The following is a 27,870-nucleotide window of genomic DNA, read 5'->3' on the forward strand; positions in this document are numbered from 1 at the left end:
AGTGTAGCAGTTTAATACATACTTTTAGCCAGCAATAAAAGTGGTTTTGTTTAGAAACTAACAAAACCAAACTTAAAAAAGGACGTTAAGGAAATTTACTCTCAAGTCCAAGAATGTATATGCAAATATAACCCCTGTGAAAAAGACCTTACAAGGAGTAAAAGACACCTTTTACTGAAGCAATTCCTCTTTGTGCTAGCCCATAATAGGACCCTCTAGTGTGTCAACAGTGGCAGAGAAAGCAGGCTTGGTAGATAAATGTATTCCTTGAAATACCTGCACACAGCTGCATGAGATTTTGTAAATTAATTTTAACTTCCAGAGAAAATTTAGGGAAAAAAAACCAAAAACAAAAAAACACGTTTATTGTAAAATTGCACTCCAATATTACCATAGTACCTTATAAACACAATATACATTAAAATATTTTACACCACCAACACACCAAAATGTGCTTATGAAATTACAAAATGTACAACTCAGGATTCTTCTGTGATCAAGTCAGCATCTTGAGCATTTCAAATCGAGCCGTAGGATCATGTGGAGTCTTTAAGAATTAGCCTGTATGTTACAATAAGTTTTAGCTTCACAAATTCACAATATAGCCAGGTGCACATTGTACACACTTACTGATCTTCCAAGTTTCTGTTCCTTCCTCAGACTTTAGGATAGATGGGAATAGTGGTTCTTCGCTAGTATAAAAATCTTGTTTCTTCATTCTAAAGAAGGCCTTACATTTCTGTCTGCACTACAAAGGATGAATTCTCAGGGAAGATGGCACCTTGGTCCAAAACAAGGCAACAGGAAATTTAAAAAAAAGATAAGACTTATTTGTGTAAAAGAACCTCTTCACATACACATCATCCCATCATGTCTACATGTATGCGAAGTTTGGCGGTAAAAGGTAACTAGTTGGGGGAGAAAAGCTACACTGCTGTTCTAGAAATGAAGAAGGGTTAACTTAAAAAAAAAAAAAAAAAAAAAACAAGTATTTAAAATGTAAACCAGAACCTTTTGGGATATCAAGTCTGTATATGGTCAGCATTAGAGAAAGCAGTAGGTATCAAAGGAAGATAGGAATACCTTAATACTGCAATTGTAAACAGTGTAAGCAAACCACTGCTATTATGGACACCACACCTCCCAATGATGCAGCCCTCGGTCCTTTATATATCAGTTCGCCACAATACAGAGGTGGTACAGCTACACTAAAAACAGATTACTTCACTAACAGAACTGTCAGGAGGATGGGGCACTGAGTCAAGACATTTGAGGAGCTGTTCCCCACAAGATCTGCATCCTGTAGTGTAATTTCAGTAACGCTTGGGCATGAAGTATTAACTCAGTCTCTGCCTATCCAAAGCATGGACTTGTTTAGGTTTTGCTGGTTGTCCTGGAATACTGGGAAAGACCTTGTGGAAGATACACAGACTTATCTGGCAGCACTGACACAGGTAAGAAGAATCCAAGCAAAAAAGAAACAGTTTTCCATTGGTGCTTGAAGCTAGAGATTTGCAAAGCATATACTGCAACTGGCAACAAGACGTGATGCAATTTCTGTCCCCAAACAAACATTCAGCTCTCCAAGTATCGGAATATGCTTCGGCTCTGGGTCCCTTGTGTTGCAGCATCATCAGTCCTGGGCCGTTTGGGTGAAGGCATTACCATCACTGTAGGACCTCTTTTCTTCGCCTATAAGAAAGCATGACACCTTGGTAATACACATCTGTGATTATTCAGGACAGTTGCAACAAGATTTCCCATCACCACCGTCCAATGAGCGCAAATATGCACATCCTAATCCCAAATATTCCTCTTTGTTTTCCAGTGTGTCCCCTATTTCAGGCAACGCACCCAAACAGCTCTTACTACATTGTACATAGTGCTATATTACAAGGACACATTTGAGACAAAGTGTAGCTGTCCCCATCTGCCTATCAGGATTTTGCACCTGCACATTCAGTAAAAATGCAGCCAATTAACTGAACATTCTTTAACATGGAAACATATGCAAGTTGACACTATTGGCACATCCCACATAAATCTCTACCTGGGGTTTTGATTTCTCCTTTGCCTCTTCACTCTTGACTGGGGAAAGCGTGTGGAAGACGAAGTTTCGTGAGTTTCGGGGAGCATTTGGATTAAGGTCTGACATGGCTGCAAGCTTCTGAAGAACAGCTTTAGGTCTGTTCAGAAGTGATCCATTCTTTAGCTGAAGACAACCAATGAATTTCACATTAACACATTGCATGAATAATTTTAATAGACTGCAGTTCTTAGGGACAACCACATTGCACCCACACTCCCCAAAACCCTTCTATATCTGATCAGTCATCAGTTATCTGTATTTTTAAATGCATTCTGTAGATGCAACATGAAAATACATATCCAAGTTCATGCCATGCAGGTACCAACCTGAAGATCAGTGGTAGGTCTGAATGTTTCAAAGGGATTTCTTGGTAGTGATTTTGTTTCCTGTACAGCTGCTACAGGGTTTGCTGAGGGGGGAGAAAAAACACAGAAAAGAAATTCATTTCCTGAGTATCATTAGAAAAAAAAAATTCTTACCAGACAGGGAAATACTCACAAATGACAGCAATCCTGTTCCAATAAACGCTGCAGCCAGAATTCTGTTTTAAACTGACCAGTGAGCCATATAACTGATAGCTAACAACAATGGCAATGACGTCTTTATCACCTGGCAGGGAACTTGTTTATTTCTGAAGTAGTTATGCAGTCTCAGAATCACATTTTTGCCATGTGCAAGTTAAAAATTGACTATATTATTTGATTTAAACCACATTATGCAATTTTTCCTTAAGCAGTTTGCACTCTGGGAAGTAATGTGCTGTGTTGAATGTCACTACACTCAGAGTCTTTGTGAGGCAGTGACCAAAAGAGGAAGAAGACTGAAAGCATAGGGACATACTGCCACACTAACTATTTTTTTAAAAATTAACGGAAAATAAATATTTTAGCAAAAAAAATAAACTGCTGGCCATCAAGATTGCAGCTGCATCTCTTAGTGCCAGACAAGTCAAAGCACTAACAAACTTGGAGCCCATCCTGCACTGGCATGGGGGGGGATGAGTGGAGATATCTAGACTAATAGCAACTTTCACTAGTGCTTGGAACAGTCAGTAGCTAGTCAGTTTTTTCTTTCTTCTTGGATGCCAGTTCAGTGTGAAGCAAGCTTACCTTTCTTCTGCAAGGACTTAGCAGTCACCTTCTTTGCTAGTATCATGAACTGACTATTTTCACCAATTTCTTCCTCCTCCTCCTCCCCTTCATTTTTTCCTTTCTCTATCTGATAAAAATAGATGACATGTTTTAGACTGGTTTCAGAGTGGTAGCCGTGTTAGTCTGTATCAGCAAAAACTGTATCAGTCCTTGTGGCACTTTAGAGACTAACACATTTATTTGGGCATCAATAAATGGTAATTCATAAATAAGCAAATCTCAAGACTCAGAATGCACATCTCATTCAGTGACTTGAACGTACTAACTCTCTTTACTATATCAGTTTTAGGATACAAGGCCAATATAAACCAGCAATTAAAGTTTCCTGCAGTTTTTCAGGTCGTTTATCAGCATCAACTTTTTATTTATTACAAACAGTCAAAGCTCCAAAATACCAACCAGACCTCATTCCTCAGACCCTGTGTTAATTAAAGCAACTTGACCTGGAAGTTTATAGGCCTTGGAATTAAGATTCTGGAGCAGGAAACAGGATTTCTGGCTCTGTCACCAACTCAGTGCATAACCTCATGATGGGGAAACTGCTTGCCATATAAGGGAGAAGTGAAAACTAGAACTGATATGGTTTTAACTCACTGGACCAACCGAGAACTTTGCCAACTGTCTAGCATGCTTTGTTAATGGTGTACAGAAGTATTAAGCAGTCAGCCTTTCTGCAGACTAACACAATACCTGCTCACGGAGCCACTGCTCTCGTTCAAATCGCTCCTTTCTCCATTTTGTCTCTGTCTCATCAAGCTGTTCTTCATTCTCATCATCATCGGAGTCTCTGTGAAACAAGTCCATCTGAGAAGCATCATCTAGAAAAGAAGAGACAGTAGTTAGTTCTCCCAGTCAGAGAGGGGCATGAGGAATGCAGATAAGCTCTCGTGTCCATTAAACAGAAACCTATACTTCCGAAAAGGTTCCACAGACAAAGCACATGGGTTTTGTTTAAGAAGGTAGTAAGTGGACATGCAGAGTTTAGGAAAGGGTTACGAACTCTCTCCCCACCAGAAATCAGTATGAATTTCAGAAACAATGAAGACAAAAAAACCCCAAAAAACCACAACAAAAAACCCCAGACGTGCACGTGCGCGCACACACACACACACACACACACAATTAGAACTGGTTAAGCTGCAACAAAATTCTTTCTGCCCAGAATTCTCTTCTCCTAAACAACTCCTGGCAATGAATGTCTGAAGTGAATTCATGCAGAATGCTTCCTCTCATTTAGATGGATGACACAGATGGAACCAAAGCATTTAGCAAAACAGTGGAAATGTTTCCTGTAAGGAGTTTTAGAAAGCATCATTCGACAAGATTAGCACCAGCTTTAAACAATGTAAAGAACTAAAGCAGGGTACTTGAGCATTCTGCAGACAAAATTTGTGTTTATGTATATGTAAACCACATTCTTGTTTAAACACACAAGATAATATTAATTTACTCTTGGCTACTAAATTAAGAGAACCATATATTTACAATTGCCACAGTCTACTGCTTATTCCTTACTGCCATCAAAATTAGCAGAAATACTCCCTGTGCACAGTTTATATACACAGCACACAATGATACAGGCTGGAGACTGACTTGTGAATAAACAAGTCTTGTATCAGAGGCACAGTTGTTATACGAGGGATCTTGCCCCAGCAAATTAAGTGTGCTATGCAATACCCAATAAACAAACCCTAAAACCAAGCCATCAAGAACAATTTGAGTAATGCCCATTTCCACTGGAAATATACAATCAGAATGTCTGTAGGGTTTTTCCTTTTGCCCAACTAACCATTCCTCCTGCTCCCAAGCAAATGGGCAATGGCAGTCAATAGTAAGAGTCTGTTTAATATGTCTGTACCAAAATGCAGAGAGAACAGGAATGTTTCAGAACAGAGTAGAAGAGTTACAAAATCTAGCAAAGGGCCGTGAAATCCTCACTTCACAACACCTGAAAAAAAATAGTAAGTGACTCCTTAAAAGAAAGCTATTGAGGGAAAATATAGACAGTATCTTGTCACAATAGTATTATCCTAAGGGAGTTCAGAACAGCAACATATGAAGCCTTGCTAAAAATTTTAAGTATTTGTGTGTAACAAACTGGCTATGTTGTATCCCCCTCTAGTGGCTACACATATAGAGTAAAGAGCCTTCTGCTGACAAAAAGTGATTGGAGATGCTCCTATACCTCCTCAAGGTGATAGAGGCCTGAGCTGAAAATTCCAGGTTCAAGTCCTGCAGACAACCTATAATGGGGATCATTATATACACCTTAACTAAAAGATTCAAAGCCATGCCCATCAGCTTTCTGTTTACTTTTTCCTGGACTTAGCCTGCAGAAGACCAATATATAGCATCTATATTCTATTTTAGTTATATGGTGGGACTTAAAAACCACTTAAGACTGGGAGAATCTTTTAATAGCTACTACTTTTTTTAAAAAAAAGCTATTTCTTTATATTAGCTTGAAGTTATTGATTCCCCAGGAGTGTTCTGTTTTCACTAGCATGTGATCCAAAAATGGCTTAAAATGGTTTCTTCTTCAGACTTTTCAAGCCAAGGTTCTACTGTGGTCTGAAACCAGGCAAGAGAAGTCAAAGCAAGTCCCCCACCCCCAGTTACAAGAAACATGTGTGTATTAAAACAATAAACTAGGGCTCAGTACATCTTACAACCTTAAGCCTCATATTACTGAAGGGTTTTCTTCCCCTGACCTCCCACGCCGTATTTTTTGCTCTACAATAGAAGATTATTATGCCAACATTATACCTATGTTTTTCCATTTGAATTTTCTCATTCGCCCAGGACCATCACTGTGCAGGTCTCCATCAGCAAGGTATCTTTCTTGGTACAAGCGTAACTGACGCTTATCATCATCAAGCATCGCCTTCCTAATGTTATTGTCCAAGGGAGAGAAGCCTAGGTTAGTTTTGCAATTCCAGATTATAATCTATTATAACTTTTAGATGTGCATTTGAGGTACTGTACAAGTATACTAGGATTGCTACTGACATGTGTATTTTGTTAATTTGATCCTGTAGTTCCACTTCGGTAGGGAGTTCTTCATCAAGCATCTCTTCTTCATATTCATCCAGCTCTTCACCATCATATTCATCCTCACTTCCTACTTCACTCCCCGACAGCTCTGCCTCATCTTCCAAGAAATCCTGCAGTTTTCTATAAGAGAATTTCCAAAGGAGTTAAAGTTAGAATGTTTAGCTGCATCACGTGAATCTTTGAAAGCAAGAGCAAAGTCTTTCTGGAACTACTGTGTATGCTAAATTAGAGATGCTATTATTCGGTTTTCGTTTTCAATTTGATTAAGTTATTCAAGTTTAAGAGCACATGAACGTGTGGAAGGTCTGCCAGTTTACTTCACCTCAGTCCTGCAGCACCCATCATTATTTTAGTTCTGAGATATCTTACCAGTTGCACATCTGACAAGATGACAAAACCAAGGTCATTTCACTTGCAAAATGTGTACTACAGCACCCACTGAAAGACCTTAAGTCACGAGCAATATTAAGAGAAGTACTATTTAATCAAAAACAAAAAAAGTCACTGTTACTTTTATCCTGGCCTCTTGCTCTTTATTTTTAAAACTCCTTAATAGCTCTTTCAACTCTGACTCTTAACTATTAACTAAGTTTCTAGTGACATGGTTCTGCTTTTCTGGCAGGTCAGATAGGGAGAAAGATTTTACTCACAATTTTTTCTTTAAGCCCTGTCTTTGTCTCAATAGCTCCTCTTCATCATCACTAACTTCTGCTTCATCTTCACTTCTCTCATCGCCTTCATTTTTTTCATCCTATCAGTCAACAAGAAACAGTTTTCAGAAATTCCTAAGATATTCAGTAGAGCGTAACCGCAACTGCCTCTGTTTTTCAATAGCTAAAAACAAAAATAAACCGAGAAAAATCCAGGAGGTTTTAGTCTACGTGCTCACAAACCCAAGAGATTTTACCTAGTACATCAGAATTCTAAATCAGCACTTCTTACAATGACCCAAATACTGCTCTTCAGCAGTTTCAGTAATCTATGCTGGAAGTTTAGATTTTTGCACAAATGGATAGACCACTGAGAAAATAAACTGAATGCTTATGGGCAGAGCTCTGAAGTTATCACTTCATTCTGTCAATACTCACCTCCTCGCTATCAAAGGCATGGTCATCTGTTACGAGCTGAAAATTGCCAAATTCTTCCTCCTGCTCCTCATCATCTTCCCCTTCCCTATAAAAACCAAACCACATCACACACTTACAATTGATCTCCAGCAATGGATATGAAATGGATTGACGCAGGGTTTTAACTGCTGGATGAGTTAGTGACAAACAATTATCCATGATTGCAATGTTTCAGATGCCATCTCCCAACACTGTGTAGCATGGAGCTTTAGGTGCTTAATTCCCCATTAGCATTAGCGGGAGTAACATTGGCAAGTAATTATCTTTTGTGTTCGTTTCCCATTCAGTAAAATGGAATGCCTCTTGAGAGTATGTTGGTACTCTTTAAACAATTAAGTCTCATAACATCCTTGTTAAGTGCACATGAATCAGTCCAGTTTTAAAGAGGAGGAAAACGAAGGTGCAGAAGTTAATGACTTGCCCACAGTTCCTGCATTCAACTGCAGAAGTTCCCAATCCTGTGCTTTGATTTGATCAAAATTCTCTACCCACTTTCTGCCTCCACCATCAATAGCAGTAGAGGCGCTTTTTCCTCACAATGGACATTGGGAACTGCAGTGCCTTAGGAGTCTCTCAACTCTCACGTATCACCAGTCAAAGGAAGAACTGAGCATTGAGATACTCAACTCCTTCACCTCCAAGGCAAACCACATTTGTGTCAATAGCATTTTGAACTCCTGTTGAACCAGAGTGAGACACATCAGAAGTGAAGTCAGATCATGATCACCAGGCAGAACTAGAACCCCTGTAATGCTGACCTGTCAGTTGGGAAGGAGCCTGAACAAAGTGCTAGTGCTTCTGCCATTGGATCATCTGTGTCACTCTCTTTTTCTGGCTTAGAGGATGCTGAAGATGTCCAGATTGGAGATGTTGCTACAGAAAGAATCCAAAAGAGAAATCATTACACAGCTTCCTTTTGGAACATCACTGAATGTCTTGGAAATGATAGTCAACACATGTCTATAAAGATTCCAAACAGTTAAAGTGCACTAAACTCTTAGGGTTCCAAGTACACTATTAAAATTCCTTAGGCATGACCAGCACTAAAGGATTAATTAATACAAGATTTTTTTTTAAACTGAGATTTGCCCCCAAAAATCACAAATCAAGGTCACTGGGAACAGAACTCAGGACTTACTCTGAGAGATGAATTTCCCTGAACAGAGATCGAGCAGTTCTTCCATGTTTTGTTTTTTGCCAGTGTTAGCATTCGGAGTGTGCTCAGCCTGACTGCTAAACTGCCCAGAACACAAGTCCAACAACTCATCCATGTTGGCATCCATTGCATTCTCATCCATACTAGCCAGAGACAGCTGATGCTTTGAGGACTGGTACTTATTCCTATGGTGCCCAACATTCAAGAACCTGAAAGTAAATTTTATTTAGAAGTTGGCAACTACAGTTTAATACCCACCACATATTGGAGAATTTTGCCCTTCCACCTATGCAGAGGGCTTGTCTACAGAGACAAAGCAGAACTCCCAAAAGAGTCTTAAGACTCAGTTATAGTATGACTAAGCATGACATTGTGGGAGTTCCATGTTTCTCTCTCATTGATTCTAGATCAACTTTGCTCAATTTAAGTAGGTAGATGGCTTCTCTAACTGCTAGTCTTTCAAACACAATCTGGAATAAGAGGATCTAGTTGTGTTTTCCAACTCACACTGCCAATAGTAATTGTTCTGCCAATGCAATTTGGCTGTTCTGGTGATGTATGATGCAAAATAAAATCCATCTTGCTCTGCCAAAGCTGCAATGGCTAGCAAGAGTAAAATGCATCCATGTCTTTTTAGTCAGTAAAGTTAACAGCGGTCAACAGATCAGCTGATTAAGAAGGTTTTAGTTATTACATGGTTTTCTGATCTTAATTGTTTCAGCAAATGAATACTGTACTGAAACCCGGAAGATAAAAAACTAATTAAAATCTAGACCTACTTCAGATTTGTGGAGGGTTTTTAAAGAGGGATTTAAAAAAAAAAAAAAAAAGGCCACCACACCTTTGAAAATACCAACTAAAAAATTTGCGAGGGATAGACACATGCATTGGCACCTTCGGTACTCAATATGCTACAGTTTCCAACATTAATAAAGAGGTTATCATTGGGCCAATCACGCTGTGTAAAGCATAGCATAACATAAAAGACCAACAAAGCCATTTAAATAGCATGCCTTTTCATGAGCCTAAGGGAGTAAGAACCCCATAAAAATCTGTCCTACTTCTGTTAACACACATAGAATGAAACCCCTGAAGGATGTAGATCAGTAACCTACCCGTCTGCATCAAGAAGTTGGCTCTGAGTATCATCTTCCAGAGAAAACTGAAACTGAGACTCTCCAGCTCCTGGAAATAAACTCTTGGGCTCAGGAGAGGCATTGTACAGATCCTGGGAATCCTCTATGGGAAGAGAGGGCTCAGACATCTTTCCTGAACTCTAGTCAGGGAAAAAAATTAAGATAAAATTCACAAGATCTGATAATGAACTAGAATATAAACACAATCTTTCCACGGTCCTACAAGTTGGAAGCAAAAAGGGTTAATGGTTGTGCCATTTTAAATAGATGAAAATACAGAAGAAGGTTAACAAGTATTCATGATTGTCCTGCTACCTGGTTAAGAATGTACTAGTGTGAGATGTTGTATAGGCCATGGGAATATTTTTGTATAGTTCATAAAGAGTTACCAAATACAGATTATTCAGCAATGGGTTTCCGCCAATACTTTTTGAATTTTTAGAATTGGATTTGCGTATTTATACATCACCCTGATTTGTTCTAATATGAATTTTTTAAATATTTATGTAATCGGTCAAGACAGAGATTCTGCATTGATTAAATCCCATTTAACCACAGAGGGGACACTGGTTATCTGCTACGCTTACATTTTTGACCTATAAAAGGAAGCTTGGCTTTGGCCTTAAGTCACAGAACATATGAAGTTGCAAGGAGAGTGCAATGAAGGGAGAAAAGATGAGGGAGGAGTCTTACCTTGGAAGCAGAGCTGATAAAGCTTGCTTTGAACAAAGCTGGAGAGGAAGATCTGAAACCTCCTACTGCAGATAGAAAATTTGCCCCACGTGCCATCTGTTTGTTACAAGGCTGGTATGATGGAATCATGGAGCCAATCAACTCAAAGCTGCTGTTGTGGCTGCTCTCTTTTGCGGAAGTTGGCAGTGAAAATGAATCATCATCTTCTAAGGAAGAAAGCAGCTATTTAAGATGAGTTTTAAGAATGCCACTGTACCATGAGTGCAGGCAAACCAAGGAATGTGAAGAGTTACATTGGCTGCATCAGCAAAAGAAAGTCACATGCCTCAATAGTTCACAATAAATTGGCACCAGCAGTTCCCTTAAAATGCCTAATCAAATGACATTTTACAATTCAAATCCAACCCACATCCTGGATACTTTAACTTACAATTTGATGCAAGAAGTTTTGATTAGGAGTCATACTCCAATCCCCACCACAAAGAGGGACCCAGTGGTTTTTAAAGTTTTTAGTAAAAGTAGCAAAGCAGCATTTCACAGCCCCAGTGCAAGCATATGATAGAGACACCCCAATGGTAACTAGATACAGAAATGTGCAAATCACTTGTGTGCCAGAACTGAAAATCCCAAAGCAAAATGCTTGCTTTAATAGCAGTTTCACTTTACCTAACTTGCTAGGTCTTTTGCCTGGAGCTTCCTCCAACTCAGCTTTTTCATCAGGAAGAGAATATCTGCAATTTTTTAACAAAAAAAAAAAAAAAGGTATTATGACCAAGTTTTGTTTTGTGTGCATTAACTATCAGGCCTGGTCTTTTATAGACAAGGTAATGTATGTGGAATGCACTGCCATTAGGAAGTTGATTCTTCCACCAAATGACAAGGATATTCATTGAGACAAGCTGAGTAAGATAATATCTTTCACTGGACCAATTTCTGTTGGTGAGAAAGAAGCTTTCAAGCTTACACAGAGCTCTTCTTCAGGTCTGGGAAACTACCTAAAAGTATCACTGCTATCATAGCATCACTTTCACATGCAAACTATTATTTTCATATGTGACTGTTGCAGTCCTGAAGATGCAAAAACACTCCTAAATATTATCACAAATGGTGAGACAGACAGCAGGCATCCTTATATTTAAACACATACACGAATCCACTAGTTCTCAAATCAAATATCTCATGTGTATGTTAATCAGATTAAAACATAGTTGGGGCAGGCTGGGATCACCGTTTCTAAAGACCGGTTTATTTACCCCATTTTGAAGGAGTTGTCCTTGAATAGCATCAATGTAGACTCTGTTGAGGAAGGTTTGGGAACAGAGTCACAATGCACAGACTTGTCCACCCTTTCCTCATCAACTGATTCTTTGTCAGTTTCTTTATCACCATCTTCAGTACCCTTCTCTTCCAGCTCCTCATCATCTTCCTCGGCCTCACCAAGAAGGAACTCTACAGTCTAAAAAACCCAAAACATATCCATGTAATGAGACAGCAGGAATTATTATTTTGACCATTTACTTAAACTGCATACCTTTATATGCCCAGTTCTAACATGGAATTATTGAGGGGAGAATTGAAGGATGTTTCCAACTCCTGGACTTCTACTCCAATGTCTGCTCTGAAGGGGCTTAGAATAACCAAGTCATTTTGACCCCTTAATAACTGTTTGGAAAAGAATGTCTAGCCTCCAAGACTGACTCTATTGCATCTCTGAGATCAGCCAAGGGATCTCACTTAAGTCTTCATCCATTCTGTTGTAATCAAACTTCTTGCGGCCAGGAGCTGAAAATACTGGCATCACTCAAAATGGAAAAAAAATTATAGGCTTTTTGTTTACTTGGCTAGGTGAGACAGCGGGAAGGGCTTCACCTTTGTGTGAAGGATCAGATATTGGCCAATCCTGGAGGGAGCATACCTAAACTGAGCGGGGAGTTATCTGAACTCGTATGGCAAAGCAAACATTTACTCTAGGCAAAAAAGAGGTTTAAGTTGCTAAGACGGTCAGCCAGCCACTAAAATGCAGTATTAATTTTAAAAGATTCTGACTATTCATATATTTCAAGTGTTTTAGGTCAAGCTGAACTAGTATATGGACTGGTAAAGATCACTTATTGGTCAGATGCCAGTGCTGTAGTCCCCTTTTCAGGGTCACATCCCCGCTTAACCCTGTCTGTGCCCCCTACTCCATCCTCCCTGGCCAAGGCCGGGAGCGGGGCATGGCTCAGGGGGAAATAAGGGGGCAGACAGGGGTAAGAGGGCTGAGGCTGGGATGGGAACAGAGTCCCAGCCAGAGGCACAGGGCTGGCAGCTGGAGCCAGGAGCAGAGCTGGGTGGCGCTCCCTCCCCACCCCCCTGAACAGTCCTCCGTGCACACAGTCTGGGGACCTCTGTGCTAGTGTCACTGGTCAGGAAGAGACTGGTATTGAAACAAAGAGATCTATTAACTCCTCACTTAACATTACCTCACTGATCTATTAGAGAACATGCTCATTTAAAGTTGTGCAATGCTCCCTTATAACATTGTTGGGCAGCCACCTGCTTTGTCCACTGCTTGCAGGAAGAGCAGCCCGTTACAGCTAGCTGGTGGGGGCTTGGAACCAGGGTGGGTTGGCAGCCCCCTCATCAGTTCCCTTAAGTTCCCTGTGCGCAAGCCGCCCAGCAGGCCATCAAGTGCCCAGCAGTTCAGGTGTCCCGCCCCCACTTCTGTGTGCTGCTCCTGCCCTCTGCCTTGGAGCTTCTCCTGCTGCTTGCTATGCTGGTGGGAGGAGGAAGAGAGGGGCTAATGTCAGGGTGTCCCCCTCCCACCACTCCTGTACCCCATCTCCACAGAGCTGGGGGGGATGACACATGACAGGACTCAGGAGGGAGGGAGCTTGCTGGCAGCAGCTGCTGTCTCAACTTGCTGATCTATTTAAAAAGGCAGTGTACTTAGAGTGAGGTCAGCATACTTAAAGGGCAATGTGCATGCGTGTGTCTCTCTCACACACCAAGTTACTGTACAGTATTTTTTAGTGTCAAAGAACTATCTCCATGGCAAATTGTGCATATTAATATTGCACAAAACTCTGATTTATCTCATTTCCCTGTTAATTATGAGGAGTCAGCAGACATTAGACATTGACAAAGTGGTGTATAGACCTCCGGGTTGCATTCCTCTTCCTCAGACTCGTCTGTCATTTCTTCCTCCTCTTCTTCCTCCTCCTCAAACATGTCCTCATTATCCAGTTTAAGCAGTGCTTGCCGCTTCTGGCGTTCCTCAATCCTGCGGAGTTTCATGGCCTCCTGTAGTTTAGCCTTCAGCACTTGTAGCTTTTCACCTGGACAGAAATGAATAAATGAATACATTAGATGCACTACAATGAAGCCTTAAACTTTGCTGCCTCAAGCACACAATTTAATGTAACTACACACACAGAAAGAAGATTAAAGGCATTTGTGCCTTTTTTTTTTTTTATTTTAAATAAAAGGTTTTCTGACTTGATCTGCTGATTAGAGGAGCTAAATCTCTTAGCCTAAATAAAACACCATTTAGAGAGGTAACAAAACTTTATGAATTATCAGGATGATTCATCATTATCAACAAATGCCACTGGCACAGCCCCATGAGCTAGCAAAGGGTTCTTCTTTCTCTTGCTTCTGATCAGAGAAGTGGCTTCCAGTTGCCCATGGCAAATGAAATATTTCACCAACAGCTAGAAAGCCTGCATGTCGTAGAACAAGCCAAAATTACCCACCTCTACCCTTTAAATATGATACGTGATTCAGATTAAGTTTCCCATATATTTATCATTTTCAATACATGCAAATAAAATGATATGATACACAGCCTGTATTAAGAACAGCAACAGGGATGAAAGTACTATTAATTATGAATACCACACGAGGGTTAATCTACAGATGTTATGAATATGATTAAGGATAAATATTTTATATGAAATCGTGGGGTAAGGGGAGAGAGATTCCAGAGGGTGAACGGCTACATTATGGCACAGGGCAACATCCTCTTTAATAGCAAACACAGGTAAAGAGTTACCTTTTCAAGCTTCTAACCTATCAACCTGGTTAGAAAAATATAGCTAATGGGAACAATGCCTGTTAATTCTGGAAGCAGGGATTCTCATTTGTGTGGGGGGGCGGGGGGGCAATATGGTTGCAATTGCAAAGAGAATCACAGATTAAAAACTCCATGATCGACCAGTAAGAGAATCTGAATGTTTTTCTTCACAATTACTTATCTATTGATTGCAGCTCATTATGAAACTGAAGCAAGCATGTAGTTTTAATTGGTCAATGTGTTCACCACTTTGCATGAAACATCCTAAGACGGAAGCTTATAATCAACAAGGCAGACACACATAAAAGGTGATCCAGAGGACATACTGAATTATTTTATACTTGTATTTTGGTGAAAGTAAACTCCAGTTGAAACCTTGGCTTCCAGTAAAGATGTAGGATATTAGATATTACAGTAGTTTCTTAACAAAGAAAATATACTTCTTTTCCAACTCAACAACTATGACCCTCACCCCAAATATACCTGGCTTTGCATGGACTGTATCATCTAGATTTTCTGCAGCCAAAGTCACCGGCATCACAGCTGCTTTTAGCTCCTCTTTTCCCTCAGCAGTGGTCTCTTTACGAATCATACTCAAGTTCACAGTCCGTTCCGGTTTTAACTTGGCTGTGTGAAGTGAATGCTTCAAGAAACGTGCTTTCAGTGCTTCCAGTTCTTAAAATAATATATTATATTTAAAGTCAGAAGAAAAATTCCTGCTTAGATCAAGTTAATTTGAGGCAGCAAAAAAAAAATAATAATAATAATTTCAGTCACTTTTTATACATACAGTTGTAACATATGTTTCTAAAGTAAGTTTTTTATAAAAAACAAAAACAAATTTAAAAAACACACTGGATGCTGAAGTGCAAGAGGGGTCAACGTTATTTGATTTGAAAATTACATCAGTAACAGTGGCCCATCTCTGGATAATTTTGCTCAACCATGCACTTAGGATGGCTTACTTTAATATTTGGGCATATGATCAAATGCCAGTTGAAAACCTTAAAAAACCCCACCTCACAACTAATTATTCATTGGAGATTTGGGTATCAACATTCCATTTCATTAACAGACTCTTCCCCCCCACATATGATCAGACCAACATATATATTTAAATCCAGGTTGACAGTGGAGGAGTCATCATTTCATGGCATAGGCCATGTTTCCGTATAATTTAAAGAACAGACTGAAGGCTATTAATAAATGTATGTAGGTATAAATGAAAACTTACTAGAATTATATTATAGGACCTCAAAGTGTAATGCAAACTTAGATTGAAATGGGATCACCTATCCACCACTGAAACAGCTGAAATTTTCAAACATGGGTGCCTAAAGCTAGACACCAATATCCTTAGAATGCTAAATAAAAGAGTGACCTGATTTTCATTTGCTGTGCCGCCATGACTTCTTATGAAATAATCAGAAGGTACTCATGCTCATCATCTCTGAAAGTCAGGTTTCTTATTCAGATACCTGAATGAAAAGATTTAGAGGCCTAATTTTAGGCACCCTAAATTGAAAAATGTTGGCCTACCTGTTTAGTACAAAAAGCAAATGCCATCTTATTTAACTAGAACTGCAGGGAGAATTGAAGTATGCAAAATATCATTAAACTCTTCTTACTGAAAGATCCGAGAATCTTTAACAAAGGATCAGGATTTCTGTTTTAAAATCTCATCTGAAAGACAGTACAGCCACCAGCATAGCCAGTACTATGCTGTGACATTAGTTTTCCTTAAAAGAAAGTGTGCCTGCCCCTTTCTGATTCACCAGCTTCTAGTTGTTCCTCAGAGTTCTCCCATCTAAGTTCTGGCTTAACCCTGCCTAGCTTGTCAAATCTAGCAGACTGCAACAGGTAATACTGTACCTTTGTTTGATTCAGGTTCATCAAGGATAATAAAGGAATCACTATCAGAGCAAAGTCTTGGCTTGATGGATAGATCCACTCCCAGCTCCCGAAGTTTATCCAGTTTAGACCTCCTTACTTTTTCAGGTTGAATACCCACCACCGGTACCACCTGTTGAACAGATTCTTCATGTTCTACACCTATTTTCTGTGACTGGTCCTCTCTTTGTACATAGGCACATTCTTCAGATGCCAAGGGAATTTCACTCTCCATTTGTTCACTGCATTCATTACTGAGTAGGCTAGACTGCTGCTGTTCTTCTGAATTACCAGCAGTTGTAGGTCTCTCACAAATATCGGAAGCACCATCCTCTCTGTGCTTCTGAGCACAGTTTTCTATCAGGTTCTCCACCACATCACGGGAAGGTTTGTCCACAATGGTAACACCAGTATCCTTATTAAACCCCATTTCCAGTTCCCTAGCTGCCAGTTGATCAGCCTCTTCAGTCTGATTATTGCTGCAATTTACAGCTGAGTTCTTAGTGGCTGCACTTTCTTCATTTAGACAGGGCTGATATTTAGTGGACCTGCCAAGAACGGAAAAATAAAGTCACCAACCAAAACACAGTACATCAGTCCTCAAAATGACTCCTGTTAAACGTGAGAAAAACCTAAATCAAACCAGGGCAACAAAACTATGTTCTATTTATTGTCCTTGAAAAATCAGTTTTGGAGGGAGTGGGGAGAATCATCATTCATAACCGCTGCTTATTTTAAACATATCTTCATTTTCAAATTCTATTTTAAAAATGGACAAAAATTAATCCGGCACATTTTTACTACAAAGAGTTACAATAGGTTCACTCTAAAGGGTGCAGAATCAACTGGTAAGTAAATTACAGTATCACAACTTGGATTAAGTTAATTCCTGAGAGATTTTGTAGCCACAGTAGAGTACAATTGGTCTACAATATTTAAAACAAAAAAGATGATCCAAACTTTTTCTAAACTCATGGTGGGAGGTGGTTTGGGAGAGAGGGGGGCAACCAGGGTTAATCTGGAGTGCTCAATCAGCCCTGCTTACTTAACATATTTGCTTGAAGTCAACAGTAGTAATGCAATATTGTAATTCAGATCTTAGATGCTCAGAATCCTAGAACTGAGTTGCTTCTCATATCACATTACAATACCAATTATCTAATATTACTGTACATTATGCCTATATATAATACTCTACTCAGTAACACAAATTACTAGTTCTATGCAGATACAATAATATCAAGTTAGGGTGACTCTAGGAAGCATAACAGTAAATAGCCTGACATTTGGGCATTTAAAAATCTCAACCATTAATGCAAATTAATGTAGGATTCTTTGGATTTCATTTCTTTTTAAATTAAAAAGGAAAAAAGTTCACTAACTGCGCCCTGAATACTCTTTATTTCAGTGTACAACACACCTTCTAAAACAGGATTTGGTATTAAATTGAGCATGGAGGGAGGGATAGCTCAGTGGTTTGAGCATTGGCCTGCTAAACCCAGGGTTGTGAGTTCAATCCTTGAGGAGGCCACTTAGGGATCTGGGGCAAAAATTGGTCCTGCTAGTGAAGGCAGGGGGCTGGACTCAATGACCTTTCAAGCTCCCTTCCAGTTCTAGGAGATTGGTATATCTCCAATTATTACCTTTTATGGAGAAAAATCACAGCAATGGTTTGAATTTGGAGAGGAGAATGGGACACTGTCACAAGAATTTAGATGAGCATGATCCTTTCAAATTTTACTTCTGTATAGCAAGTACAATATAATAAGGATTTTAATTTCACTCCTGTCAGAGACTAGCTGGTACATAAATCTATTCAGGGGAAACAGATGTGGCCTGCTATTACATACTAGTTACTAAACTAGCAGGTTTGCCACTTAGAACATTGATTCTCAGACTGTGGTCTGTGTCCAACTGATGATCAATCAACACCCTTGCCGCTGGTCTGTGGAGAGTTGGCTAGTCACATGGTGATACTTCTTGTTTCCAGCTGTTAAACTGCATTAAAAACATAGTTAAAAACCATAATAAATACTTCTCTAGTATTACTTTCCCACTGAAGCAATCACTTTAGTTGCCATAGAAGCAGTATGGGATTACCAAGGAAAGGTGGGAGGCCTACGTGGTTGCAAATAAGAAGGGAGGCTGTATATTAGATAGCTTTTTCATAACATGGACCACATGTTATGAAATCTGCTTCAGGAAGATTGAGAGCCTTGATTTAGAAAAGAGAGACTATGAGATAAGCTTGGTCCTTACTTTAGCAATGCCATAGCATTTCCCTGCAATGTTGGTCGAGGTCTACGCTTGAAGAACTCGTGGATGGTTTTGGTCTCAGGCATATGATACGGGAGAGATAGAGATGATTCTGCCAAAAGGAGGAAAAAAAATAATTTAAATTGTACATCAAAACAACATGTATTTTTTTTAAATCCAATTGCTGGACGATCAAGATGCTAAAGAAGCACTCAAGGGTGATAAGGCCATTGGGGAGAAACTAAATTAATTCTTTGCATCGGTCTTCAAGGCTGAGGATGTGAGGGAAATTCCCAAACCTGAGCCATTCTTTTTAGGTGACAAATCTGAGGAATTGTCCCAGGTTCAGGTGTCATTAGAGGAGGTTTTGGAGCAAATTGATAAACTAAAAACAGTAACAAGTCACCAGGACCCAATGGAACTCAAATGTGAAATTGCAGAACTACTTACTGTAGTCTGTAACCTATCATTTAAATCAGCTTCTGTACCAAATGACTGGAGGATAGCTGATGTGATGCCAATTTTTAAAAAAGGGCTCCAAAAGGTGATCTTGGCAATTACAGGCTGGTAAACCTGACTTCAGTACTGGGCAAACTGGTTGAAACTATAGTAAAGAACAAAATTGTCAGACACATAGAGGAACATAATTTGTTGGGGAAGAGTCAACATAGTTTTTGTAAATGGAAATCATGCCTCACCAATCTACTAAAATTCTTTGAGGGGGTCAACAAGCATGTGGACAAGGGAAATCCAGTGGATATAGTGCACTCAGATTTTCAGAAACCCTTTGACAAGGTCCCTCACCAAAGGCTCTTAAGCAAAGTAAGCTGTCATGGGATAAGAGGGAAGGTCCTCTCATGGACTGGTAACTGGTTAAAAGATAGGAAACAAAGGGTAGCAATAAATGGTCAGTTTTCAGAATGGAGAGAGGTAAATAGTGGTGTCCCCCAGGGGTCTGTACTGGGACCAGTCCTATTCAATTAGTCATAAATGATCTGGAAAAAGGGGTAAACAGTGAGGTGGCAAAATTTGTAGATGATACAAAACTACTCAGATAGTTCAGTCTCAGGCAGACTGCGAAGAGCTACAAAAGGATCTCACAAAACTGGGTAACTGGGCAACAAAATGGCAGATGAAATTCAATGTTGATAAATGCAACTATACATTCAAAATGATGGTGTCATAAATAAACAGATCAGGGTTAAGGTCTTTTTTTTTGAAAGGAAAGGGTTAAACAGTAACCTGATGAACACAACCTGACACCAGACCAATCAAGAATAAATTAAAAAATAAAAAGAGGGGGTGGAGGGCTTTGTTTTTTTGTTTGTTTTGTTTTGTTTGTCTTCTCTCTCAGAGAGGAGAGAGACATGTCTGTCTCCAAGTTGAGTATTTCCCTATATACAGTATAGTGAGTATTAGTTAAAAATTAGTTTTTCTTTTTTTTTTCTTTATTATTTTTTAATTGTTGTGTGTTGAGAAGAAATTCTTTTTTTTTTTGTTGTTTTGCTTTTTTTTTTTTTAAGAAGAAAGAGGGGGGGAATTTTTTTCAGGTTTATAGGTTTAGACTCTTGTGTATTTCCCATCCTGGTATTTAGAGATAGTTGTTTTTTTTTTTTTTTTTTTAATAAATAAAAACTGCAGCAGCAGGACCAGATCTAGACTAGGATTAGTTTAGAGGAGCTCATGCAGGTCCCCATCTTGGAACTCAAAAGCTCCAAGTGGGGGAGAAAACCTATGACAGATGGGATCTAAATTAGCTGTTACCACTCAAGAAAGATCTTGGAGTCATTGTGGATAGTTCTCTGAAAACATCCACTCAGTGTGCAGTGGCAGTCAAAAAAGCAAATAGAATGTTGGGAATCATTAAGAATAGGATAGATAATAAGACAGAAAATATCATATTGCCTCTATATAAATCCATGGTACAGCCGCATCTTGAATAATGTGTGCAGATGCGGTCACCCCATTTCAAAAAAAGATATATTGGAATTGGAAAAGGTTCAGAAAAGGGCAACAAAAATTATTAGGGATATGGAACAGCTTCCATATGAGGAGCAATTAATAAGACTGGGACTTTTCAGCTTGGAAAAGAGACGACTAAAGGGGGATTTGATAGAGCTCTATAAAATCACGACTGGTGGGGAGAAAGTAAATAAGGAAGTGTATTTACTCCTTCTCATAACACGACAGCTAGGGGTCAACAAATGAAATTAATAGGCAGCAGGTTTAAAACAAACAAAAGGAAGTATTTTTTCATACAATGCATAGTCAACCCGAGGCGCTTCTTTACAGAGGATGTTGTGAAGGCCAAGACTATAACAGGGTTCAAAAAAGAACTAGATAAGTTCACGTAGGATAGGTCCATCAATGGCTATTAGCCAGGATGGTCAGGGATGGTGTCCCTAGCCTCTGTTTGCCAGAAGCTGGGAATAGGCAACAGGGCATGGATCACTTGATTACTACTTCTGTTCATTCCCTCTGGGACACCTGGCATTGGCCACTGTCGGAGACAAAATACTAGGCTAGATGAACCTTTGATCTGACCCAGTATGGCTGTTCTTATGTTCACCCTTACACCAAAGAGTTTAGGTTTTACCTCTAACAAGTCGCTGGGTCTCACTATGCAGTCGTTTAATGGCTTCTTTACTTAATCTTGCTGCCTTCCGTTCCTTAAACAGAGAAAAGAAAGACCCCTGAAGCCACAGGACTGTTGTGCAGAAGTGTATCTATATTACTAAATAGTTTTCTTCTTTCAAACAGCAAGAAAACAGAAGAAAGTACTAACAGTTGGAGCAGAGTTTAAAAAAAAACAAAACCCAAATCAAACAGAAGAATAAGATACTCTGAGGAGCAATACAGATAAGCCTTCAAATAAAATTATGAAAAAATACCGAGGAGTTAAAAAGGAACAGATATTTATAATGAAATATTCCACCTTTCTTTTGGGTCCTTTTAATGTACGTTCCTCACTATCATCATCAAATACACATTTGTAGTCTTCACTCTCAGAAAACAGATCTTTACTCTATAATTGGTAAAAAGAAGTCTATTAAATTTCAAACAAACGGGAGCTGTCAAGGGCAAAGAAGCCTGCAACAAAATAACTTTGTACAATTATTTTCTGTGCCATCAATCTTGAAATAGGATCAGCAAACATTTTCATAAACCAATGCCAACTATTGTCCTGGTTTCTGCAACTTCTTTAAGTGCCTCTACAGCCTCTGTTGCAATACTATTTTTGGAATTTTCTATGACAATGCTCTTCAGAGAGGGCGCTAATATCCCTTCACCTCTAGCGAGCAATGTGATAGCAGGGACTATTTTCTTCCACTTTTGGTAAAAGTGTGTGTTACATACTCAGGTACAATACCTTCTACAAAGAATATTATAACCTTAAACTAAAGTACGTTACCTTATGTTTTTTCATTTTGTCTTTCACAGCAGCTCTTATTGATTCTAGTGACTCTTCATCTTCAAGAAGGGGATCATTTTCCTCCTCTAAATCATTCTCAAAGAGTTCTTTGTCAGCAAGAAGACACCCACTATCATTAAAATGGTATCTTTCATCGCCATCCTTCTGGTAAGCATAAGAAGAAAAGTACAAAGAATTATATTAATTTCAAAATTTTTGAAAGATACCTTCATGATTTTAGGGTCATTAGCAAAATTCAAAAACCACCATCCCATCATTCCCAAAACAAAAATCTTTCTAATTCTGTAGGCCAGTCATGTTGATTTTATAGCATTCCAAAATTAGATATGCTAATTTATGGAGACAGGTTCTCAACTGCTGCAATCAGCATACACAAGGAAGAACTACACAAAACCCACCAATGGCTCAGAGAAAAACCCTGTCCAAAATGTGGGGGCCCCCTATGTGGATGTCTAACTTAGTGTTGTGATGTGGACTCACATATTTTGTTGGAGGCTTCAGACCACCACTACCAAATGCTGGAATTTAAACAACTGAAAACACCAGAAATGTTTGCAAGTAAATTTTTATACCTCCTGTTTGTGTTTCTTTTCCTTCTTCAGCTGTCTAACAGCCTCTCTTTTTCCCTCTTTTTCCGTCTTCCTTCTTGATTTGCCTATCACTTTGTCCGTTTCTTTCTCAAAATCACTTTTATATTTTTTGTATTTTTTCCGAGATTTCACTGGCATCTCCACAGGTTTCCTCACTTGTGAGCCCAACTCATCCTTTGTCAATTCGGACTTCACACCTATTTCAAGGTTTCCAGAATGCAATGGATCACCTGTGTCACTCTCATCACTGTCCCGCAGAGCTTGGCGAATCCGATGGGATTTTTTGTTCTTCTGGGCAAAATTGTTCTCATTTTCCTCCTCACTTTCCACATCTCCATCCACAATGTCAGTCTTCTCAGGAAAAATGCCTTCTTCTTCGCCCTCACTCTCACTGTCCTGAAGCACGTTCTTGCTTTTTGATTTTTTACTCACAAATATCTCCTCATCTGAATCTGGTGGAAATACATTACACTCTTTATGGCACACAACATGTTTTTTAAAAAAATATGATAATTGACAAATGATTAGTTCATGCACCATGCCAGATACTTTTCTCTGAGACATTTATTATCCCCTGAAATCTCATGAATACCAATGGAAGTTTAGTACAGCATAGCAAATCCAATTTAATCTATACTTTGAAAACCCATTTCCCCTCCCACCCCAACAGCATAATATATACAATTATCCACCCTTAAAGAAACTTAGAACCATCTCAAAATGACTTTAGTTTTTAGTGTCTTTCCTTGAGACTAAAGTATTTATATATAATAAAAACATGAACATATATAGGAAATAGTAATATACTAAGTGAATTATAATAGACACATTATGGCTCCAATCCTGCAAATATTTAAACAGGAACATAATTTTACTCAAATGACTAGTCTCATACAAGTCACTGTGCATGTTTCCTCTTCTGCTATACAATAGATCAATATATTTTTGAAGTGTGTATTCCTACCTTAAAACACAAACTTACAAAACCAGTTATCTTCTTTTCAAGGATATGTGGGGGACCGTAACTGAACATTTCCTGGTTTTCTATTGTTTGAGTTCAGAGTTCTGATGTTCCGTATTTCAGAACGGTGAAGGGAGAACAACGCAATGTTGTTCAGCAGAAACTTTAGCCACACTTTAATTGTTTTTTTTATAAATTTTATTTAAATGCAATATTTGTTTAGTTTTTTTATATGTAAAAAAGCCTGCAGTCCAGAACGTCATAAAACTACTAATGAGCTCAGATCAAAAGGTAGTAAGGGTATAATACTTATTAAAATACTTAAAATTTGAGAGAGTGTGTTATCAGGGAAGAACTGATTCATCTGATAGACATGGAACAAAGTGTGCGTTCAGAATCCTCTTTTATCCTCTCATTTACTTTTCCAACCATACCAGGTACAGGAAACATCACTGAGCTTTAACTTTAATAGGAAACTATCATTAGGACAGTGTTATCTTAAAGTGAAAGCTTTCCTTATTTAAAAAAAAGCACTGTTACACTTCTCCATTGAGCTCTGAGCATTCTTCTTGCAGCATCAGAAAATTCAACACTTTTCAAATGGAACTTCTACAGACAAATGCTCCTCTTCCAGGCATCAGCCATATACTTTCTTTTTTCCCCCCACAACAGCCTTTAAAAATTTGGCCAGATTGGACTGGTGTAAATGTAGGAGAAACATCACACACCAAGCCAGTAGAATTAACACTGTTGAATCTGCTTTGCTGGGCTATGCAAGTCATTAAAAAAAAAGAAGGAACTAAGCAGTTAAGATATTCAATACCCCACTCAACGTTTCCCCTCCTCAATCTCAACTACTGCCCGCTTACCACCCTCACATCTCTACCCTTACCCTGAACAACCAAAAGGGCACTTTGAATTCAGACCAGACATATTTTTATATGTTCATGTATTTTGATTATTAATACAGAATTGGTGTGATTTTCCTACACTACATCATGCATAAGTTCTGTATGTTGTTTTGGATTGGTATGTTAGTGAGCCAAGTGGTGTCAGACTGCAAATGACTGTTATGAGATATTTTCTTCTATAATATTTAGAAAAACATTTAAGAATGTACATTGTTAGTGATTGCTCTGATGTTTTTTTTAAATGTAAAAATCTGAGAATTAAAGCCTGTATACATAGAGGAAAAAACAGCAGCTTATGCAAGTTGCATAGAAAAAAATAATCAAGGGTTAGCAAATCAAATGTGTGACTTCTGAAGGGCAAATAGTCCAAGACCACATTCTCTCAGCCTTCTGCAAAAGGAAACACCTATAAATGCAAAGTAGAACACCCAGTTTTTAAAACTAAAACTAAAACCCAAAAGAGAGACCTTACAGTATTACAGACCTATGTCACCAAGAGATGCAGTTCCCTTGTTGGATTGACTTGGAGAGCTTGTTTCACAGCTGCCCTGTCCACTGTCAGAATCACTGTCAAAGGTTTTCTGCAAGTCAGATTTCAGATCCTCTGCTTCTGAATTAAGCTAGAAACCAAGCATAATATTAAGCAGCTTATACTGTATTAAGGTTAATAGAGATGACTCATTGAATTCAATTTCATCCCAATGCATCAAATTGGATTACACAAGATATATTGAAATGTTATCACTATAACCTCTTAGGAATTCAGTTAATTCAACTGAAACATGATTATGCTGTATTTATTATTGTATAAAGTTGATTAAATGATGAACTCAGTGAAAGCATCAAAGCAAAAATCAAACATTGTACCCAGACACTGCTTGGTAACCACTGCTTGAGACAACACTAAAAGCCATGAGAAACTTGCCACTTTCACCTGACATATTAACACTTCTAATTTTATGTAACTTGACATAAAATAAAGCCATCCCTAATTGTGTGAGCAATTAAAATCACTCCAGGAAGGTGACAGCCTGACAGGTCATTAATTATTATTCTGTGTGATGGACAAATGTAGTGAAATCCCAACAACTTCAGCAGCAGGGCACATAGTTAAGAAGACAGACCAGCTAAGCATCTCTTAGAAGGACATCCTTTTGGCATTGGCTCAAGATGATGATGATGGAAGGATAATATGGAGCATGAGGTAAGGGTTCTTAATGTGCATTACCAAAGAAACAGGAAAAACATGTCCTTGACAGAAGGGGTAAGGGGAGGAAAAGAGAGCAGCCAAGGAGCTCCATAGTCTGTACCGCCAGGGAGGAATAGCCATAGAAGTAGTATTGGAGAAAGCCCTTACAGCAGGGCTGCAGGCTAAATGCGGTCCATGACATTTAAAAACAAAACAGATGCCATGCCAATATGTGCACCCCCCAAATCTCATAGTTTGGGGTCTTCATTTGTATTGTGTGTGGGTCTTATGCTCTGTGGGCACTTCTCTCATAATTAAACAGGAATCTGTACTGACATAACTCAGACATCCAATTGCCCACCCCAGGTAGTGATGGTAGAGACAGCAGTAGATTAAGGGTGTAGGAATTTGAATGATTGTCATTTAACCAGGCTCAGAGTCCTGGCAACACTAGTATTCCCATCCCACCAGGAGATCAGATGCTCAGCATGGGACAGTGTGGACACCTTTATGGTGTAACCCCAGGGCAGACATCCATAAGAACAGAAGAAAGGCCATACCAGGTCAGACCAAAGGTCCATCTAGCCCAGTATCTGTCTACCGACAGTGGCCAATGCCAGGTGCCCCTGAGGGAGTGGACCTAACAGGCAATGATCAAGTGATCTCTCTCCTGCCATCCATCTCCATCCTCTGACGAACAGAGGCTAGGGACACCATTCTTACCCATCCTGGCTAATAGCCATTTATGGACTTAGCCACCATGAATTTATCCAGTCCCCTTTTAAACATTGTTATAGTCCTAGCCTTCACAACCTCCTCAGGTAACCTCCCAGCATGCATTACCCTCCCCCTGATAGGTAAGCCAGGCCAATGGTTCTCAACCAGGGTTACGCATACCTCTGGGGGTACATCAACTCATCTAGATATTTGCCTAGCATTACAACAGACTACATAAATAGCACTAGTGAAGTCAGTCCAAACTAAGCAAGCCCAAGCCCGACCCCTCCTCCGGCCTTTTAAACCCGGCGGCGAGCCTGGAGGGGTAAGCAAGCCGTTTAAGTGAGGTGAAACTTGGGGTACACAAGACAAATCTCTTGGGGTACACAAGACAAATCAGACTCTGAAGGGTACAGTCTGAAAATGTTGCCAGCCCCTGAGCCAGGCCACACAAACACTCCCAGCATCCACTTGGCTCAGTGTGCCGAAGTGCACGCTGGGTAGTGTAGTCCCTGGGCGTGGTGCATGCTGGGATCTGTAGTATCCCCTGAAGGGGCCCTGCAGGGTGGCGCCGCCAGCCCGGTGGCCGCGGTGCATGGCGGGAATCGTAGTTCCCGCCAGCTGCGGGAGACCCAGTCAGTCGGAACCGAGCGGCAGGGAGGGGGTGGGGCGGAAGGTCGCTGCACCCCGCTACACCCTCCCGCGCCGGCCAGGCTTACCTCAGCCGCCATGGCCTCCTGCTGTCCGGTAGCGAGCGGGACCCGCGGCGCTGCTACCCCTCAAGGCCCCGCCCGGCTCTCTTCAGCCGCCGCCGCCGTTAAAGCCAACACCAAGCCAGCGATTGAGGCCCCTTCGATTCTTCGCGCTCTGCCTGAGCTGGCCCCGCCTTCCCACTTCGGACCAATCACAGCTCGTTCTCTCCCTTACAGCCTCCACCTACTCAGCACCCCATTGGACAACTAACTCGCTTCGCCCGCCTTACATCTCTGTAGCCCAATCGCAATCCGCTCTGAACAGGATGTCCCCGCCCCTCCAGCATCCCATTGGTGTCTCAGAGATGTCACTTCTCTTCTCCCCGTCGCTTCGTCTGCTCGGCGGGGATAGAGGTGCCCAGTCCCAACCGCTCTAGCCGCAGAATACATAGCGCGGGGCTATTGCGCCAATCAGGGTCGCGCCTCTCTGGTACTGCAGGGGGCGGGGGCGCCCCCTATGGGTGGCCTAGCTCTGGCCAAAGGGGATAGACGGGTGGTGGCCCAGTGCGTGCTGGGGGGCGCTGCCTGGTTCGGGCCTATGGCCTCAGTTTCCCCAGGCAGGCATGGCCATGGGGCACCTTCCACGGTTAATGGCCCCATTGTAATGGCATTTCTGGTGCTGGGGCGCTCTCCCCCCCCCAGCCGTGGGTCATAAAAGAACCCCACTGAGTGGAGCCAAGCAAGACAGCCCTTTAAGGAAGGTGGGTGCAG

General features: G+C 40.1%; 1 protein-coding gene across 3 annotated transcripts; it reads right to left on the minus strand.

Annotated features, from left to right (window-relative positions):
* Window positions 1–328: 328 nt before the first annotated feature.
* CLSPN (claspin) lies at window positions 329–27,288 on the minus strand. 3 transcript variants are annotated; one of them, XM_039511912.1, is made up of 25 exons: window positions 27,127–27,288; window positions 24,986–25,121; window positions 22,612–23,081; window positions 22,019–22,180; window positions 21,542–21,631; window positions 21,203–21,275; window positions 18,610–18,718; window positions 16,333–16,898; window positions 14,944–15,135; window positions 13,545–13,723; window positions 11,660–11,862; window positions 11,073–11,137; window positions 10,407–10,612; window positions 9,693–9,853; window positions 8,560–8,786; window positions 8,180–8,294; window positions 7,383–7,467; window positions 6,945–7,045; window positions 6,250–6,414; window positions 6,007–6,128; window positions 3,931–4,058; window positions 3,199–3,307; window positions 2,416–2,498; window positions 2,051–2,212; window positions 329–1,692 (listed from the first exon to the last, which is right to left on the minus strand). In XM_039511912.1, exons 1-25 carry the CDS (start codon window positions 27,136–27,138, stop codon window positions 1,576–1,578), a joined length of 4,038 nt encoding a protein of 1,345 aa, XP_039367846.1. In that variant the 5' UTR covers window positions 27,139–27,288; the 3' UTR covers window positions 329–1,575. The 3 variants fall into 3 exon arrangements, with proteins under 3 accessions (XP_039367846.1, XP_039367847.1, XP_039367844.1); XM_039511913.1 differs by having other exon boundaries at window positions 10,407–10,609; window positions 22,019–22,183; XM_039511910.1 differs by having other exon boundaries at window positions 22,019–22,183.
* Window positions 27,289–27,870: the final 582 nt, after the last annotated feature.

Source organism: Mauremys reevesii, linkage group 23 (genome assembly GCF_016161935.1).
Source record: "Mauremys reevesii isolate NIE-2019 linkage group 23, ASM1616193v1, whole genome shotgun sequence".
Taxonomy (NCBI): domain Eukaryota; kingdom Metazoa; phylum Chordata; order Testudines; family Geoemydidae; genus Mauremys; species Mauremys reevesii.

Excerpts from the sequence above, each read along its gene's own strand:
- CLSPN (XM_039511910.1), bottom strand. Across the intron at positions 7,046-7,382 it reads ATGCCTTTGATAGCGAGGAG|GATGAAAAAAATGAAGGCGA; the intron begins GTGAGTATTGAC and ends GTTGACTGATAG. Across the intron at positions 6,129-6,249 it reads CAAATTAACAAAATACACAT|GAAGGCGATGCTTGATGATG; the intron begins GTCAGTAGCAAT and ends CAATAACATTAG.